This window comes from Caretta caretta, chromosome 2 (assembly GCF_965140235.1).
Source record: "Caretta caretta isolate rCarCar2 chromosome 2, rCarCar1.hap1, whole genome shotgun sequence".
Lineage (NCBI taxonomy): Eukaryota > Metazoa > Chordata > Testudines > Cheloniidae > Caretta > Caretta caretta.
In genome coordinates, this window is record NC_134207.1 from 39,506,861 (window position 1) to 39,525,719 (window position 18,859).

General features: G+C 40.4%; 1 protein-coding gene across 6 annotated transcripts in view; it reads right to left on the bottom strand.

Annotated features, from left to right (window-relative positions):
* Window positions 1–18,859, bottom strand: part of VPS13B (vacuolar protein sorting 13 homolog B) — a 940,751-nt gene that overhangs the window by 67,266 nt on the left and 854,626 nt on the right. For all 6 annotated transcript variants that reach the window (XM_048841327.2, XM_048841328.2, XM_048841325.2 and 3 more), the window contains 3 exons: window positions 17,010–17,191; window positions 14,999–15,348; window positions 7,982–8,143 (listed from right to left, as the gene is read on the bottom strand). In XM_048841327.2, the coding sequence (XP_048697284.2) occupies window positions 7,982–8,143; window positions 14,999–15,348; window positions 17,010–17,191 (694 nt within the window). The remainder of the gene's footprint in view (window positions 1–7,981; window positions 8,144–14,998; window positions 15,349–17,009; window positions 17,192–18,859) is intronic.

The window sequence follows — 18,859 nt, forward strand, 5'->3', positions numbered from 1 at the left end:
GCCTAACATTGTAGCTTTACAGACAGACATCAAGAGGGACTGAGTGTGCTGTGTTTGGAATCAGCTCCATTTTGAAGTGAGGAAGAAAAGAAAAACAGAGATATACTTAGCTAAACCGAACTATGGCTTAGGAAAGGTGAAGAACATATGGGGCATGTTCTGATCTCTGTCACACTAACAAAACACTGGATTAATTCTACTGAATTCAATAGAGTTTCATTAGATTTGAACCAGTGTAACTAACATTAAAATCCAGTCCATTGTCTTTAGCAGTAGATTCATAATATGGAAAGAAAGTGAGAGGAGTGTTAAGTATTAAAAATAAATGGTTAAGCTAAGTTGATAATAAGCAATTGATACTAGGGATAGGCAACCTGGCCCAAACTTCAAATTATACCAGAAATTTGGAAAAAATCCCTTTCTTCACATTAATTTATCATGGGCCCCCACTGAAGTTTGCTTTTTTAATTTGGTTGCACCCAAACAGTCAGTATCCCCTTGCCTTGTGCAGTGCTGAGAAAGAGTATGTTATAGACAGTTTTGGGTGGTTACTGGCAAACAAATAGCTTTCAGGGAAGCAATTCAGGGAATCTAATATAACCACATGGGTTTTACACTTGTGAAAGCAGTGAGTTCCTTGGTCAGTCTACTGTCTTGCAATACAGAATTCCATAACTATGAGCCAGCTGCTGAGAAGAACCTATCCTCTGTGCTTATGATAAATACCATATGCTCCAGTATTCCTAAGGAACACGGCTGTCTTGGCTGTCTTGGAGACAAATGGGGCTTCTGAGATAACTGGGGCCTATCCCAGTAATGGGCTTGAAGATCAAGATAAGGACCTTGAAGTAGATCCAGTGTAGTATGTAGAGCCACTGCAGAAATGTAGTGGCCCATCCCTTTTCCTGACCCCTAACAGACCTCTTACTTTCACTAACATCCACATCGGATCTAACAAGGTTTGGCAATCTTTGCTAGGATTTCTGACAGCTTCATAATACACAGCTTTTGTAAATGGAAATGCCTCATCAATCTATTAAATTCTCTGTCAACAAGCATGTGGACAAGTGTAGTACAGTCTATATAGTGTACTTGGACTTTCAGAAAGCCTTAGACTAGGTCCATCACCAAAGGCTCTTAAGCAAATTAAGCAATCATATGATTGGAGGGAATGTCGTCTAATGGATCAGTAACTGGATAGGGAATAAATGGTCAGTTTTCACAATGTTGAGACATAAATAGCAGGGTCCCCCAAAGATCTGTGCTAGAACCTGTGCTGTTCAACATATTCATTCATAAACAATCTAGAAAAAGAGGTGAACAGTAAGGTGGCAAAATTTATAGTCGATACAAAATTACTCAAGACAATTAAGTCCAAAGCTGACTGCGAAGAGTTACAAAGGGATCTCACTAAAGTGGGTGACTGTAATGGGGTTCTCAGTTGGCCGAGAGGCCAAGCGGTTAGCATCCATTCAGTTATAGCAACCACCCACTCCACCAGGCTCTGATCCAGGGCCCTAGGAAGGTTAGCAGTGTTCAGCCTCCAGGAGGGGCCCTCTGACCTACCTTTAGGGTGACCAGGTGTCCAGTTTTTGACTGGAACACCTGGTCAAAAAGGGACCCTGGTGGCTCTGGTCAGCACCGCCGACTGGCCTGTTAAAAGTCTGGTCAGCAGTGCTGCGCTGCTGAGGCAGGCTAGTCCCTACCTGTCCAGGGTGGCACCATGCTGCACCCTAGAAGTGGCCAGCAGGTCCGGCTCCTAGGTGGTGGGGCCACGGGGCTCCAAGTGCTGCTCCCACCCCGAGAACTGGCCCCACATTCCCATTGGGTGGTTCCCAGCCAGTGGGAGTGAGGGTGGGGGGTTTGGTGTTGCCTCCAGGCTAGAGCAGTGCATGGAGCCTCCTGGCCCACCCTGCCTAGGAGCTGAACCTGCTGGTTGTTCACTGTTTCCGGGCATGTGCAGCGCAGTGACAGCGCAGGTGCGTGAAGTAGGGGTGCAGGGGGTGCTTCCTGCGCCTATGCCCTGCTCCTGGCCCTCCGCCCCCCAACCCCTCCCCTCCCCTCACCTGGGGGTGGGGTTCGGGTCCTGGCTGCTGGCCCCCAAGCCCTGCACCGGTCCCACCCACACACCCAGGCCTCTGCTCCTGGGACCATGGCTGCTGCCCCCATGCCCGGGGCCCTGCGCCTGGCCCCATGGCCGGGGCTCTGCTCCTGGCCCCGCACTAGGTGCCAGGACAGGCAGGCAGCCTGCCTTAGCCTCCCCGTTGAGCCGCTGACCGGGAGCCGCCCAAGGTAAGTCCATGCCCCAACTTCAAGCCCCAACCCCCTGCACCAGCCCTCCCCAACCCAGAGCCCCCTCTTGCACCCCAAAACCCTCATCCCCAGCCCCACCCCAGAGCCAGCACCCCCAGCCCAGAGCCATCACCCTCTCCCACACCCCAGTATCCTGCCTGAACCTGCAGCCCCCTCCCACATTCCAAATCCCTTGACCCCACTCCCCAGCTGGAAGCCCCCTCCAAAACCCAAATCCCTCATTCCCCAGCCCCACCCCAGAGTCTGCACCCTCAGCAGGAATCCTCACTCCCTCCCACACCCCAACTCCCTGCCCCAGCCCAGAGCCCGCTCCCCGCACCCTGAACCCCTCATTTCTGGCCCCACCCAAGTGAAAGTGAGTGAGGGTGGGGGAAAGCGAGCCACTGCGGGAGGGGGAATGTAGTGAGCAGGAGGCAGGGCCTCGGGGAAGGGGCGGGACTAAGGTGTTTGGTTTTGTGCGACAAGAAAGTTGGCAACCCTAGCTACCTTCCCTGTGTCGCTTCCTTCTCTCAGCTTCTGGTCCCAGATAAGAAGAAAGGAAAAAGGAAAACAACCTGCCACCCCAGCTGAACTCCACATACAGTCCTGTTCCTTCAGGGAGACTTCTCCAGCCCCTTTTGCAGGAGCCTTCACGGTACATCTGCACTTCTCCCCACCCACCCCCTTCTGCACTGGGTGACTTTCTTTTCCACTCTGTCTCCAGCTGGAGCATTTTCTGCCAGGTTGGAGGGGTGGAGCTAGCTGGGCCTGGAATAGTCCTTTAACCCCTTCCATCCCAGTGTGGGGTTTCTATAGAATGACAAAATGGCAGATGAAATTCAGTGTTGATAAGTGCAAAGCAATGCACATTAGAAAAAATAATCCCAACTTTACATTCAAAATGATGGGGTTTAAATTAGCTAATACCACTCAAGGAAGAAATTTTGGAGTCATTGTGGATAGTTCCCTGAAAACATACACTCAACATGCAGCAGCAGTCAAAAAGCTAACAGAATGTTAGAAACCATTAGGAAAGGGATACAAAATAGGACAGAAAATATCATAATGCTACTATATAAATTCATAGTATGCCCACACCTTGAATACTGTGTGCAGTTCTGGTTATCCGATCTCAAAAAAAAAGATATATTAGAACTGGAAAAAGTACAGAGAAGGGCAACAACAATGATTAGTTATATGGAAAAGCTTCCATATGAGGAGAAATTAAAAAGACTGGGACTGTTCAGGTTACAAAAAACGATGACTAGGGAGGACATGATAGAGGTCTATAAAAGCATGACTGGTGTGGAGAAAGTGAGTAAGGAAGCGTTATTTACCCCTTCACATAACACAAAAACCAGGATCACCCAATGAAAGTAACAGTCAACAGGTTTAAAACAAACAAAAGGAAGTGCTTCTTCACACAACACAAAGTCATGGGAAGGTCAAAAGTATAACTGGATTCAAAAAGGATTTGGCTAAGTTCATGGAGGATAGGTCCATCAATAGCTGTTAGCCAATATGGTCAGAGACACAACCCCATGCTCCAAGTTCCATAAATCTCCAACTGCCAGAAGTGGAACTGGACGACAGCGGTTGGACCACTCAAAATTGCACTGTTCTGTTCTTTCTCTGTGAAGCATTTGGCACTGGCCACTACCAGAAGACAGATTACTGGGCTAGACTGGTCTGACCCAGTATGGCCGTTTTTATGAGTTCTGAACTTCCCCAAAGTCAGAGAGGGACAATACATTTGGGAATGCCTTGGACCCAAGAAAGGTCAAGAACTCATGAAATTTGAAGAAAATGACTGGCTGGAGCCCAGCAGAAACAGTGTCAGACATAAGACTTTCCAATGAAATATTTATTAACCAAGTTAGAAAGGCTTGTAGGAAGCAGAGAGTAAACTGAAGGGCAGAGGAAGAGAAGTGTTAGGTTGACTGAAATGTAGAGGGGTTGGACTAGGAGAAGAAATGGAGAGGAGGAAGGATTTCTCAGAATGTTTGGATAGAGTAAGATAAGCTTGCTTACTTATCAAGGCCAAACCTTTTGAGAGTAATCACCAATAACTGATAATCTGAAATGCCATACCAATGCATTTTTATATTAAAAGGTTAAATAATTTTTAACTATAATCCACTGTAGCACCCTTAATCCAGTAACATTCATTCAGAACTAAAATGAAACACTTGCAATGTTTTATCTATATGCCTCTATATTAAACAACATGTATTACACACTTATTTTGTTTATTTTTGTTCAATATTTTGACTAGCCAATTACAATATCTCTTCCTACTTTTAATTAGCAAAAGAAAAATGGGGAATTTTATTGGTATGAATGTAAAAGAAATACAATCCTTTTAAAACTATTTATTTTCATTTAACTGAACTGCCTTGCCATACTAAAAAAACATTTTTATAAAGGTTAAATAAAGTATTTCATGGCAACCGCTGCTGCTTAGTGCCTGTATAACAAGAAACATGAGCCAGCCAAAGTTGTGCAAGTTGGTTTTCTTTCCCAGTAAGAGAATGTGGTATCTAAGACCTTGTCCTAACTCATTTTATCCCCAAGTGTAAGTCAAGTATGAACTAATGCCTGGAGGGAAGTCCCTGACTCCAAAAGTATGGATTATTTCATATTTATCTTACAATCTGCTCTCAGAGTTCTTAAAATTCACTAACTTGGCAAGTCAGGAATTATCATGAGAAATGAAATAATTTCATAACTATGAAGTCATCTAGCATTCCATGAATCTGACACTCACAGGGCTTGTCCAGGCTTGGGCATTATTCTGATCTTTAAATAATAGGTTGTTCAATATCCAATTCAGCCTTGAACAGTTAGAAAGTGCCACAACATTATAGGCACAACATGAAGCCTTAATCAAGTTGCTGTTTTCAGTACAAACAGACTTGAGTTAATATCTCACTTAAAAAAAACATTTTACACATGACGACATTTGCAATATTCCTAATAAACATGGTTTGCGTGACCTAAAATGTCAAAATATTATGTTGACAGTTAAGATGAACCATCTTTCTAATGCAAATGGCATTTACAATGATTGCTGTCTAAAATTAATCACATGAACTAAACTTACATTTGGATGCAAAGGTTCTGAACATTTTTTGAAGAAAATTAGCTTATAATTGAATAGTGTATGGAAAACCTGTGCTTCCATGCATCATCAGTGAAACTGCCTCAGTCCCCAGTTTCAATCCCTAAATTTGCTGTCATGGGAAAGGCAGTGAAAATGTTAACAGAACAATAACATTCCAGAGACTATTGCAGCGGGTTGATATAGGTTCAGCATCACAATCTAGTGTCAGCCCAGGAAATGCTAAAAGCCTCTAAAATTTGGTGCCACCCTTGTACTGTTGACCTTTTCATTCTGGTGGACACTAGCTCAAAGAACTAGGGATTGCTGTCCTGTTCTTACATTAACCCTGCTCTCCTCAGTGAGATCTCTAGCTCCGTCTTGGTCCGCTTTTCCTTGTCCCTCTTCTTCAAGACCTGCCTTTTCTTTCCATTCCTTTTCCTTCTGCCAGCTGTGCATTGTTTCTTACTCACATGTAGCTGGTGCACAATGCAGTGCCTCACCTAAGGTGGCTGGCAGAACTATAGAAGATAAATGTTAAGCCCTGCCTGGCTTTCTCTCCAAAATGTTGCCTCTCAAACTGCAGATTTTGGGTGTCTGTTGGTTAATAATTTAATGTACATTAATTAAATCTTGAAGTAATCTAATTTCTTAGGATCCAGTTCTGCCATCTGCACTCAGGTTGCGTAGTACCTTACTCCACAAGTAGACTAATTGAAAACTATGGGATTACCCACAAAACAAGCTACTACTCAGTGTGAGGGTAGAAGAATTTGACCCTTAGATTGTAAACTCTCTGGGGAAAGGACCATGCCAACCTATGTGTTTGTAAATATCCTAGCATAACATAGCCCTGATCTTGATTATTACTGTGTAGATCTTCAGAATTTTGAAGATGTTGGCTTTATGGTTGGCTTTACAGCCACACACTGTAATAGAAAATTCCCCACTCTGTGCCTATTCCTGCTCTCAATGAAGTCAATGGCAAAACTCCCATTGTCTTCACTGATGAAGGGTTGGGGCTTTAATGTTGCCATTATTTACCAAACATCATTCTGTTAACCCAAAAAGGATTTGCGTATGGGCACCAGCTAGGAAAACTATTTTTCACAATGTCCGCCCTTTCTCTTGGTATTTACATCCACCCCTCAAAATAAATAAACCAAACCAAACCTCTGGCCTCTGCCAGAGGAGTTGAAAGAAGGAAACTGTATAGCAGCAGCAGCTAATAGGAGGATGAGAGACAAAGTAGATCCTGTTGTACATAGTCCTGTATTGCAAGTTGTCCAAGGTAACAAAGGTGCTGCTCTGTTCATTATATATAATTGTTTATAAAAATAAGCATAAGTTAAAGACAGAAAGACTAGTACAAACTTGATAGTTCACGTTAAAAAAAATGCAATGAGGGGGTCTTCAAGGTTCCTGATAATGTCATAGATTGGCATGCCAATGATCTGAAAGATTCTAGAAATGGGAGGAAATGTTCATAATTGAAATAATCAAAATGTGTTTTATCTGTTGATTTTAATGGCCAATTAGAAAAACGAAACAGAATTTGTAGTGCACGGTGGCAGGGTTTGCATAGCCACTTCGTGCATGGCAGGCTAGAGCACTAGATTTATATCCGGCTTGCTGCACATTACCAGACCAGATAGAAAAGCTCTAACATTATCTTATCCCTTCTTGGGCCCAAGTTGTCCCCTTATTAGCACAACAGGCCTCTCCCGCACGTTAATGTATGCCTATACAATCTCCAACTTCTTTGAAGGTTAATTCAGCCTTGAAATCAATAGCTGTTAGCCAATATTCCGCTGATTGGAGTGGCATCTGCAACAACTTACTCTAGGGCTGAGTTTGGTCCACAAAAGTTACAAAGTCAACGTAAGGTATGCTTGTGTTGCACACCCACTGACTGCCACTTCAGCAAAAGTTACAGTCAGTTTGCCACTTACATCTGTTTCCTAATCAACATAAACCTTATCACCTCTGAATTTGACTTATAGATCTCAGCCACATCTATTATAATTGCCCCCCTAAACATTACCTTCTCTTACACATCAGGATCGAAATTTTCAAGGTGCCCAAGGGAATTAGGCACCCAGTTTCCACTGAATTTCTCTTTGGTTTCTTTAAAAATCCGAGCCCAGATGTTTGGCTCCAGAAATACAGATTGACAAACAGGGTGGAAATAGGCTTTTTAATGGTATATGGCCTCCTCTCAGGAAGAGTTGTGTGAACACCACATGAAGAACAGATCCCAAAAAACTATGCACTGAGAAAATCAATTTTAAGAACCTGGCAAATTAATTTTTTTGCTTTGGTTCAGAAGCTTGAATTTTTATGAACATGATTTTTCTTTGGGAAGGGTGTGTGCATGTCCAGTTCCAAATCTGAATCACGTGTAAACACTTCTGGATTTCCTCATCCCTTTATTTATCTCTTATGTCTGATGTAGCTTCACTATGAGGCTCCTGATGGAATTGGAAAGCTAAAGATAGCTGAGCACATGAATAAAAACATAGAATCAATGAATAAAACCCCCAGCCAATTTTAACAATTGCTGCATTTGTAATGCTGTTTCTGACATACCTGTGGGGACTTGTGAGAGCGCCAGCTGTACTGGTGACTGTGGAGGCTAGCCAGCAAAACATTTTCGTCAGTATCCACCTGGCCAAACCGCAGTGTCTCCTGTGTGTCATTACAGATCACAAAATGGCTAAAGACCAACTCCTCTGCCTCCGGGCATTGGTTCTGAAAGAAAAAGAATATGAAAGCCAACAAGCATCAGCTTAATTGCAAGATGTTTGGCAGCTGTCTGCCCAGTGGCGATAGTTACAACACAGAAATGCTGTAAGATCTGTTGTCATTAGCTTTGGTTACAAAGTATTCTATATTGCCAACGTAAGCACAAACAAGTGCCGGGGTCTAAAATGTGTGTCCCAAGAATGTATTTTGATTTTTGCTCTTCTACTGTAAATCATAACCATTCAAAGCTAGAAGGAAAATGAAATCTCCCAACTTTTAGAAATGACTAGTGCAAAATTAACATATGTTGGAAATAATGCGCTCTGTGGTGCAGATATGCATTAGAGGCTGAATATAAAGCAATGCTATTGTTCTTCCAAGCTTGAGAAAGATCTGCAAGGCCATCAGGGCACATGACCTGCTCCTCAGGTTCTTCTTTTACTTTGAAATGCTGCTGCGGAACTTTCCGGAGCAAATCTTTCCTCCCAGAAGTCTTTCTCTTGTGATGCTGCAACACTTCAAAGTAGCAGGACAGCTAGGGCTGCAACTTGGGGACTAGTTCCACAAATCCACAGGGATTTTTTGAAAATACATCATGCAATTTAATGGCTCAACATGCAAAATATTAAACTGCCTAATGCATTTTCATAACATCATTTTAACTTGGTAGAAATACTCCCTGCTCAATGTAGCAGTCCCTCCCTCACTCTTTGTATCTGGCTCCTTTTCAGTTCTGAGGTATCACAGCAGAGCAAAGAGCATTCTGGGCATCTTTCCACCACTTATTCTATTTGCATGATGGGACTCCATGACAGTTAATATAAATTATCAGGCCACAGGGCTTTACTCACGCCTACAGGCACAAACTGCAATCTCCTGCACCAGGAGAGGCATTCACTGCCGCAGGAGAATTGGAGGCAATACTGCAGCCCTCCCACAGGGAGGGTTTTGTCAGGATGGAGCCGCTGAAAAGTATGCTCAAGGGTTGCATAGCAACTCTGCCAATGGAAACTGCCTGGGGGATATGATGAGTACCATAGCCTTCCCACTCCCTCCTATACCCTCACCCACTTTCTGCGTGGCTCTCACAATTATGCCAAATTGGTCCCTTGTACAGGTTGCAAGTGGCTAGTGCCACTGTCTTTTTGCAGGCAAACTTTCTGCAACTGGGATCCTGGAGCTTGAGACTGATCAGGGCGCATTGTTTAGCTCAGCTGAAACAAGGTGTAACTTAACTAAGTAATCCTTTCAGCCCTTAAATGGCAGGTTTCTGTAACGCAGTGCTCTCAAACATTTTCACAGAGAAATCATCTCACAAATTCCTCTCCTGCAACCCCATCACCATTGTGCCAACTCTCTCCTTTTCCACTTGCTATCACATAACACCTTTGTGGCAAATGGAGCAGTTGCTTACATGAGGAAGTAATACTAGAATACTATTTATGCAATTTTATATAGATAGCATATATAAATTATCACATTATTTACTTTTGGTTTTCATTTATTTTCCACCCATCTTTCCCTGCACATGCGTCTCTATCATTGCTCTCTTCTTCTCTCTCTCTCTGTTGCTTGGTTGCCTTTTCCCCTCAACATATTGTCCAGTTGCTCCATTCCCATCTCTCCTTCCTAGGATATTTTTCTCCTGCTGGCAGGCAGCTCCAGGCTCACAGGTAGCTTCAGTCTTTGAGAGCTACTTCTATTTCCTCTACTCCCCGTCTTATGTAGCGGAGTTCCCTCCCTAGTAGAAAAAGTGAGGTTGGCTCCTACTATAGCTACTTTCACAAGCTTCCCAAGATCTCTGACAACGATGTGTCTGGAAACCTGAAAAAGCATCTGGAAGCAAGGAAGAAAGCCAGGAACATATGACCAGACAGCTCTCTACAGACCGCTAATGGTCCATGAACACAGTTTGGTACCTGCTATTGTCACAATAGTAAGAAAAACAGTGTGGGACAGATTTTCAGAAAGTTAGGTGTGCAAGATGTGTGCCAAATTTAAACCTAAATTATACCAAATTGTGCCCTTGGATGTGAGTGCCTGGCTATTATTGAATTCAGTGTGAGCTTTGTGTGCAAATCAAAAGGTAAAATTTAGCCCCTGTGGTGACTGCATGTACAATTTAGGTAACTTAGCATGAAAATGACTAATTAAGTGCATTTGTGTACTACATTATCTGGTTTGTGAGAGCAATTAAGTGTATAACTGGACACCTAACTTCTGAAAATCTGGCCCTTTGTCATGAATTTCTCTTCATTATGCTGCATATCTTCCATGAATAGTCAGTCAACTAAGCAAACATTAGTCAAAGTCTCCCTTTTTGTAAGGAGTAAAACTCATTATAGAGCATCTGTATTCATTGTATTCAGCAGCTGATCTGGGTATATTAGATACTGACATATACAGTGCCACTTCAGAGAGCACAGTTTATTTTGGCATTCTCTAGTGATGGATCTATGACTTCTCACTCTCAAACTGCCATATCCATATATCTACCACAAACAGCTTTATGAAACGTTCTTTTTTAAAGAGAGGATTTAAAATCTAAGGAACTCAGTAGGTTATTTGAGTCAAACTTAGCTCAGACCTTAGTGAATTTAACACAACACTTTCCCCCCCAAGGAAACAGCCACTGGATTTGTCTTCTTGGTTCTGCAGCCAGAAAGCCTGAAACAATAGCACCACAAGGAGTTTGAGCTTCATTCTTCTTAATGGAGTATTAATATGAAGCTCAATTACCATGAAGAGTAACTTCATGCATTTACTGATGTGCAAAAATAATTCAATAGGCCAAGCCTAATTTTAATTTTGCACCAGTGCATATGTACAATTAATGATTGGCACCTGGGGCAACAAGGTCGCATTTAAGATGCCAGAATAAATGCTTCACAGGCTATGGGATTGCACACCATGGGTGTGTGACCCTGATCTAACACTGTGTATATGTATCTAAAGTCCACATATGGCTTCCATCCATGTAGTATCTGAGTCCACTGTTCCATCAGAGTATACTAACAGCACTAACCACATTAAAGTCAAATACTGATAGCAGTTACTAGCATTATATGCTTGAAGTGCTATCAGCATCTATTGTCTTTAGCAGCAGTGTTTCTAAGACTTAGATACAAGGTCATAGGTCATACTGGATTCTATTCACATAACTCAGATCACAGGGCCCCCAAAAGAGGAAAGTTTACCTGAAGGGGAGTTGCAGTGGCACAAGATACCAGTCACCTGCTGGAGGAGTGGGGCTTAGAGGTGGCCGCTGATGCCCCAAAGGAAAACAAAACCAGTCAGAGAAAAGGGAATGTCAAGAGTGACTTGGGGATGTGCTAATTCAGCACATCACTCATGGAGCCTCTGCTGGTGGGGTTCCTCCATATCTCACATTATTGAGGAAAGATATCTTTCTCCAGCAGAACACTGCCTGCTCTCCCTTGATGTTAGCACCCTCTAAGGCACAGTGGGTGAATTTAGCCCCAAAGCTGCTGCTAATGTCTAGTAGTAGAAATGTCTGGGGTGGGAGGGTTCTGAAAGGGAGAAAAGAGGCAAAAGCAGGAGAGAAAAAAGTGTAGACTGGCAAAGGGGAGGATAGGAATAACAGTTAAAGGGGAGGATTGAATCACCAGACACAAAGAAAAAAAAACAAAAATTGGGGCATTGTGCAGGAATCATGTCAGCAGAGGACTGGCTGGCCACTAAAGGAGCTGCAAACAAAAAACATGCCTAAGACTGGGTTAGGGAAAAATGCTCTCTTTAATCAAAATAACAATCAAAGGAATTGACAAAAGATCAACACCCTGAACTGGGTATGGACAAAGGTCAGTTCCTGCGGGACAACTCCCTGCCCTCTCTAGTCTGTTCCTAGGCCTTTCTTTTCCTTCAGGGAGGCCTGGAAAGTCTCTCTTGTTCACAGGCTTTCAAATAATTTGTCAACTCAATTCAGAGAGGAAACCCCCTTCTCTATATACTGCTGGTCCTCAAGCTTTCCCTGGTCTCAGGACTACGTGCTCATTTGAATGACCATAGTCAGAAAGATCTTCCAGCTCACAGTTATTTCAAAGCAGTATTGGGTTTGGGAATGAATCATAAACGTGTCGGCCCTGTACATGGGGTTATCTTCTGAAGTTTTTGCAAGCTACTGTACAGTGTGGAAGAGTTTTGCATATATTACTTAATGTGGCTGTTCCGATAAAAGGACTTCAGTAATTTCACATATCCTTTCCCAACTGTTTCTCTAAGACAGAACAGCAACCTTTGATGACTGTTACAGTCAAAACCTAAGGTATGAGGTGCCTGCTGCATTTTAACATTATCAACTGGAATTTAAATAGCAGCTATATGCATGTTTTCCATACACCATTCCTTCTTCCAATCCTTGTAGCAGAGATACAAGTATATCACAGATACAAGGAAGCTGCTGTGATCACTGATATCTGCCTGACTGGAAGATATCTTGGAAATCAGACTGAGTTTTCTTAATGAACTGGGATCAATCTGCTAGTAACAGAAAGGTTAAGCACCATATGGCCTAAAGGGAAACAATGAATTGGTTTCCTGATCTTTAAAAAGTGATGTTTAATAAATTCTAAGGGGTTCAGAAAAACATTTCGGTCACAAAGGGGATGTTTACATTTTTCTAAAATATACTCCCATAGTACGTACTTGGGGAGCTATTTTATCAACTGACCCTTTGCCTATGGAATTCAGTGAAATGCTAATGATTTAAAACAATTTGGAATAGTTTAAATGTTCAAATACAGTAAAAAAACATTGCATCATTATTCAAGTGAAGCATGCATTTTCTGTTTCAGCATATACTCTGTTATTAAATAATAACCCCTTAATGTTCCCTATACATTAATTTTAAATTTAAAACCTTATTTACTTTAGCTTTGTATTCAGTTGTGCATTAGATTGTTACAGCTTGTATTTGAACAGGCATTTCATATTATAAAAGATTAGACAATGAAACACAAAGTTAATAAGGGAAATTGTTTTTTAAAAAAGAGCTAATCCCCCTCCGGTTTTCAGCACGTGACCTAGAAGTATAAAGCAAAATATGTGCTTGGTGTTTTTTAGGCCTAATCTACTTTTAAAACTTTCATCATTACTAAATCAATCCACATCTAGGAAACAAAGACATTGACGAAGGCTTCTGTAAAACTTGAACTCTTAACCTAAAGGTGCAAGGCCAAATTGCTTCATGCTTCATCTGTCTGTCCCATCCACACGGAATATAAAATTACTTGTGCCATATATTAATCCAGTAAAAAAAATATGTGGAGAATTATTTTTCCTGCTTATTAAATACATGTTTCTTGTTGGCAGCATTTACTCTGTACTCGATGTGAACACTGTACATCAAACAATACGTACAACTGGGAAATTCATTTTTCCCCCTTGTGGAGGTAAAACCACATACATAACAGCTTGGTAGCAATTTATTTAATAAGCAGTTTTCAACCCACTTCTGTGTCAAATGTCCCCTAATTTCAAAGTAGTGCAAGTTTTTAATCTAGAATACTCAGGGCTAGATACCCACCACATCAGAACATGGTGGCAAGTACCCTTGACATGAGAGGAAACGAGAAAATTACAGCAACAATTACAGAAGTATATCCTCCTGTGGATCATGTTAACATTGCCAAAGCCATGTATAAATCAGAACCAACTATTCATAGAATGTACCTGTCAGCAATATACTGTGCGACATATGGCTCTACTTAATCAAATATACAAGTCCATTTTTTCAACTCAGAATATTCCTTCAAGGCACTGTGTAGTCAGTCAGCCATTTACATTCTGATGTGGTTTAAAACATTTAAATATTTATACACCATATTTTATTTAGATGTATAACTGTGTTTGAGAGACTTTTTTATCCTAAGAGGAAACTAATCTTTCTGAAGGCCATGTTGCAGTAGTAGCCACACATATCTTAGATGAGGCTCTGGTTCTAAGAGAGAAATATTCTGGGCTTAGCTGGGCTAACAAGGACTCTTGTATTTTTTCTATGTTTGTTTTTTATTAAATGCATTGTTCAAAATATGACAAAAGACAGAAATTGGAGCTACAAAGATCTTTGTTCACAGTGATATTTGAACCAGCTGTAAAGATTTAAATCACACTAGCTCTTGTTTTATGAATGTCCTTTTGCAACAAGCAAACCATGGAGTGCCCTTAAAAAAGAATTTTTTGATATAAAACAGATGTTTTATCTTTTTTTTTACTTTGCTGTTGTAGTGCCATTACAGGTAATTAATTCATAAGGAACATATTGGTCTTTAGGCAGATAAAGAAAATTATTTGCATTCAGGGCTGTACTGAGGTGAGAGCATTATAGACCTTTGAAAGGTCACTGCAGAAGCAATGTTCTTTGCACCAGAACTGGTCTTCCCGATTAATGCTGCATATACAGAATGTAATGTGACACTACTACTGAACTACAATAAGAATAAAAGCAGTAGCTGTTGGAAACAAAATGTCATACTACTAAGAATGAACTAGTCTTGCATATCATACATCATTCACTTTTTAATATATTAACTGAATATTTTGTATTTCAGAGACCCACTGGGTTAGATTCTGATCACAGTTATACCAGTATAAATCACTGTTACTCCACTGAAGTTCATGCAGTTAGTCTGGATTTACTCAAGTGTAACAGAGCAGAATGTGGTCCATTATCTCCTAATTTTCACGGCTGTGTTTGAATTAATGTTCAATACTAGAAAGACTTCTACTGTAAGTGTTTTACATCTTTGTCTATTGTTAATAAATTTAGTTAGCAACAACTTTGATTTAAGTGACTCCAAATAGCCAGAATGTAACCTGTTTCATGCTACCATATTTGCATACCTGTTGCCACGCTTGAAATGCTGTATTCAGAGAATGAACTGCATGCTGCCCAAAGTTTACGAATATAGGGTCCACCATCACAGTGCAGTCCAGCAACTTTTCTGTTGCACTGCTAGAAATGGCAATCTGCCCACAGATTTTGAAAGGCTTCATGATATTCTGCATAGTAACATTTCGGCACTCCAAAAGTTTACAGTCAGCCCATGTAGAAAACTGGATCTCCTTGAAGACTGATTCATCACTCCACTGCCGAAGATACGTGTGGGGCTCTTTGAAGGAAACGATCATGTATTCCAGTTCAGATGGAACATTTTTATCAGATGTAAATGGTTGAAGGAACCTTGGTGGTGCTGTTAAATTAAAAAAATGGATAAAATTAAAATAGCTCTGTCTTTCACTTTTTGCCTGTTAAATCCAATGTTAGGCACCATTCCTGCAGTTTGGTGGAGTGCAGGAAGATTCCTGTACCAGCACACTACACAATGCAGAATTGGGGCCTTACATTGTAAACTTATTTGGAGTAGGGACCATATTGTTGTCAGTTCTGTGTGTGTAGGGGGAGTATGCATGTAACATGCCATACACATTTCTGAGCCAGTATAAATAATGAATATCAGTAACAGTCATACTTGTTGAACTGCCATTCTGCAGATTAACAGGTTTTATAATGAAATTTCTATCCTTACTCTGATTAGCAGAGTATTCAAAAACCACAAGTGTGCCCTCCCTTTCATATGCAACATAATACTCAAAAACTTAAAACAAACCAAAACATAATCTTGAAACTCCAAGATTGAGAAATATATAACAAGGGTTTCATGTGGTTCATTAAAGGCTTGATCCTGGCCCAGATTCAGCGAAGCACCTAAACACTTGTCTAATATTAAGCATGTGAGTAGACATGTTGAATTTGTTATGATTTATGTCACCAGCACTATTCACATACTCAAAATTCGCATATGCTTAATTGCTTTGCTGCACCTGAACCAAAATGCCCAGCCTTTTGCACAATCAAGCCCTATTATCTTTCAAAAATGTTCAAAAATGTAATAGATTCAGCAAGTTTTGTACTCTATTTGTACAGCACCTAGCACAATAAACCCGAATACTGACTGGGACTTTTAGGTGCAATAAAGATAACAGCATCAGCATAAACTCAATTGTTGCTGAAAAATGAAACAGCTGTGTTTGATTTTAATCTGATTGTTGCTTTTTCCATTATGTGTAATTCCACAGCTCCAGCAACTGGAATTGGAGTATAATAGCTCAAAAGTTTAAGTACTGTACAGGGCTAGCTGGTGTACAATTAACTTACTAGATTATACTAGCATTAATGTTAGTAAAATTTGATAATGGATATATTTTAATTTTGCAGAAAAATCCAGAACTACTAATGAAAAAAGCTGTTCTTTTAAAAGGTATCTTAGGTATTTGTTCATATTCCAAGGAAAGCATTGTTAGCATTTGAAATCAGACACTCTAAAGATCTCTTGGAATGTATTTGACTTTAATGCAATGATAGAGAGCACTGAACAAAAACAGATTCATCTTTCTAAAAATGATCATAATTGGAATAACAATTATATCTGCAGTTCCTTTACCAAGGAATCCTTACTAAAGAGGTTGCACCATTGTCAAATATGTCAACAATAATGTAAATATGTTGGAAAGTTTAAAAATTGAATTGGTTCTATAAGTTGGCTCGAGAGTGAACTGGCACCTGCTATCACTAGTCAGGGCTAAGAAAACTGAACTGCTTCTACATACAATCACTCAATCCCAAGGGACAAAGTGAAGCTGATCAGTCAGTCACACTACTTTTGGAATGTACTCTATCAATTGACACAGAACAGAAGTTGTGAATTTGCACTGAAGTGTTTACCAATGGCCTTTCCTAGTAGTGATTTTTCATACTGTTTGCTGCCTGAATAAGAAACTGGGAATATAGATGGCAAAACGATAGTAAATCATAATTAAATATTTTCATTATTATGAGTTAAGAGGTACGAACCTGTGCCCAGCTGATCAAGATGATGGCAGAGATGGAGTTCCAAATGAGCAAAATGGACTGAAACACCAAGTGAAGGCACAAACCAAGGAGTAAAACAGGAGTCAACCCTGGTACAGGCTGCTAATGCTGTAGGAGTCACAAGCTGATCGCATGCACTTTGTGAGCCAGCTTCACTTTCAGAGCTGTGGAAAATATATAATGAAGCAGTAGTTCAGAAATTCCAGGTCTTTATCACTTTATAACAGGATTTGAGCATTTGCTATGCTGTTTTTCTGACATAACCATTTTATTTTATGTTTAACTGTTAATACTGGCCCAGAAGGGACAAGAAAGAACTCTGTGTAAGCTCGAAAGCTTGTCTCTCTCACCTACAGAAGTTGGTTCAACAAAAGATATTACCTCACTCCCCTTGTCTCTCTAGTATCCTGGGACTGACATGGCTAAAACAACACTGCATACAATACTGGCATACAATTTGTTTTCAAGCTGAATTCGGTAGGCAATATTTCAATCAACGAACTTTGTTATTACAATAGAGTGCATTAAATTTACTTACTAAAATATGTGAACAAAAAATGAAGAAATTAAACTTTTAGAAATTAGTGAAAAATGGCAATTATGTTTTAATGTTCGTTAAAATGTAGTGATCAACTGTGTTGACATTGCAAATGCCATAAGAAAGATTTGAAAACTTACTTTACCAAGACAAAAAAGGATTTTTTAAAAGAAAGTACTCCATAATGTATATACTGTAGCTATGTTTTCCACATTTGAATCCCTCCCTGCAAGCCTCTTTCTTATTATCCTCTGCCACTGTATAGTCAGCATTTTAGAAAAATATGTCTTAGAAAAACCTCTGTACTGTTATAAGCTCAGCATGGAGCCGTATAACATCTATTATGAAACAGTAACTGAACAATTTAAAAATGCCATCACAATTGAATTTTCTCTTGCTAATGACAATTCCTGACGCTGTGAATATTTCCAAGACTTATCCTGAAGTTCTCTTGAGAACAGCTAAAACTGCCTCACAATCCTATAGGTTGCTAAGACATCATAGCAGTACAAATAAACTTTCTAATTTAAGCCAAATACATCATTAATGCGCCTCACTCCCACTATCTTAGCTATTTTGCAATTTTAGAGTTCTGGGGTTAAAAATCCCAAGTTTTGTTTGAGTTTTTGTCCACAGTTAAATACTAGTTTTGTGTTCAATTTTAACCAAATATTAAATATATTATGCGAGCCTAAATTTAGTAAATAATGAAGACCTATAAAATTTGGAGCAGATTTGGATTAAAAATTCCAAAAATGTAACCAACATGCTTTGTACATTGAAGGCGAAATTTTCACCCTTCAATTTATCTTCAGTTTCCACATGTGAATCTGCAAAATTATGCATAAATATATATGTGCCCATAATTTTCAGGTGCAAACACCTGTGCATCCACTTTAATTTCCTAATGTTTATGTCACACACACAGTAAATAACTAGCATGATATTTATCTTCAAAGAGCTTAAAGTAAACTTTAAGCTTGTGGACATGATGAACTTTTGGGATTCTGGGATTCATGAAAATGTTAGACTAACAGGTGCCATATATGTTTAACAATAAACAATTCAAGATGTGTTCATTATCAAAGGAAAAATACAGGATGTGATGCACAGAGATAGTGAGGGAGGAGAGAGAGAGATCTCCTACTGGATTTATAGAGAGACAAGGTGGATAAGGTAACATCTTTTATTGGACCAACTTCTGTTGGTGAGAGAGACAAGCTTTCGAGCTACACAGAGCTCTGCCTCAGGTTTGGAAGCCCAGCTCTCTGTAACTCAAAAGCCAGTCTCTCTC